Source organism: Terrapene carolina, unplaced genomic scaffold, assembly GCF_002925995.2.
Source record: "Terrapene carolina triunguis isolate 2854851 unplaced genomic scaffold, T_m_triunguis-2.0 Scaffold236, whole genome shotgun sequence".
NCBI classification, from domain to species: domain Eukaryota; kingdom Metazoa; phylum Chordata; order Testudines; family Emydidae; genus Terrapene; species Terrapene triunguis.
Genome location: NW_020664587.1, coordinates 13,181,911 through 13,183,072, shown reverse-complemented (window position 1 = coordinate 13,183,072; position 1,162 = coordinate 13,181,911). Strand labels below are relative to the sequence as shown.

The 1,162-nt window shown below is 68.0% G+C and overlaps 1 protein-coding gene across 1 annotated transcript in view; it reads right to left on the bottom strand.

Moving 5' to 3' along the window:
* The window catches only part of ADGRB2 (adhesion G protein-coupled receptor B2), a 96,996-nt gene that overhangs the window by 37,263 nt on the left and 58,571 nt on the right, over positions 1-1,162 (bottom strand). The window contains exon 7 of the mRNA XM_026657202.2: positions 548-649. Within this exon, the coding sequence (XP_026512987.1) occupies positions 548-649 (102 nt within the window). The remainder of the gene's footprint in view (positions 1-547; positions 650-1,162) is intronic.

The window sequence follows — 1,162 nt, the reverse complement described above, 5'->3', positions numbered from 1 at the left end:
AGTGCCCACAGCCCCTGCCCCCACCCCGCCCCCCAGCCCCAGTGCCCGCAGCCCCAGCGCTCACAGTCCCAAGCCCAGCTCCAGCCCCCCAGCTCCAGAGCCCACAGACCCAGTGACCACAGCCCCTGCCCCCCAGCCCCAGTGCTCACAGCCCCCAGGCCCAGCTCCAGCCCCAGGGCCTGCAGCCCCCCAGACCCAACGCCCACAGGTCCCCCCAAGTCCCAGCACCTGCCCCCAGGCTCCCAGCCCCAGCAGCAGCCTGCGGCCATCCCACAAGGTGCCCTGGGGAAGCCGGGGTGCGAAGCCGGGCCGGGGAATCAACGCGTCTAGGAAGGCAGCAGAACTCCTCGGGGGCCCAGCAACGTTAGCTGGGGCGTGCGGCCCGGGAGCCAGGCTGCTGCCAGGGGGTCCCGGGGAGCAGGCAGAGGCACGACAGAAAAGAGCCTGCTGGCACGTGACTCCCGTAGCCCACGTGCCTCGCCCCCCTCCCTGCTCGGCTCGCAGCCCGGGGGGGAGCTGGGCCGGGGACGGAGCCTCGGCCGCTCACCGGTGGCGTTGGGTGGGCACTTGTTGTAGATGATCTCGCCAGCGGCCGTCTTCTTCCAGGTCATCAGCAGGACGTACTCATCCTTGCACATTTCGTGGTAGGCTGCCAAGGGAACGCGAGGGTGAGACGGGCCCCCGGACGGCTGCTCTGCACGGATGGGCCACTAGAATGGTGGGGGGGCGGGTGCTGGGCGGGACTAGCAGGCGTGTGGCAGATCAGCTGGGGTGGAGGGAGGACTGGCTTGTGTCAGGCAGACTGGCTTGAGAGAGGGAGCTGGACGGACGGCGGGAGGGTGGAAGGACAGATGGAAGGAATGGAGGAGGGTGGGTGGAATGGTGGACGGAGGGACAGTGGGCGGGTGGAAGGACGAACGGACAGATGGATGTAGGGACAGCAGGTGGGTGGAAGGATGGACGGACAGACAGAGAGACAGCAGGTGGGTGGAAGGATGGACGGACAGACAGAGAGACAGCAGGCGGGTGGAAGGACGGACAGACGGACAAACGGATGGAGATACAGCGGGCGGGTGGAAGGACAGATGGACAGACGGATGGAGGGATAGCGGGCAGGTGGAAGGACGGACAGGCAGACAGAGAGACAGCGGGTGGGTGGAAG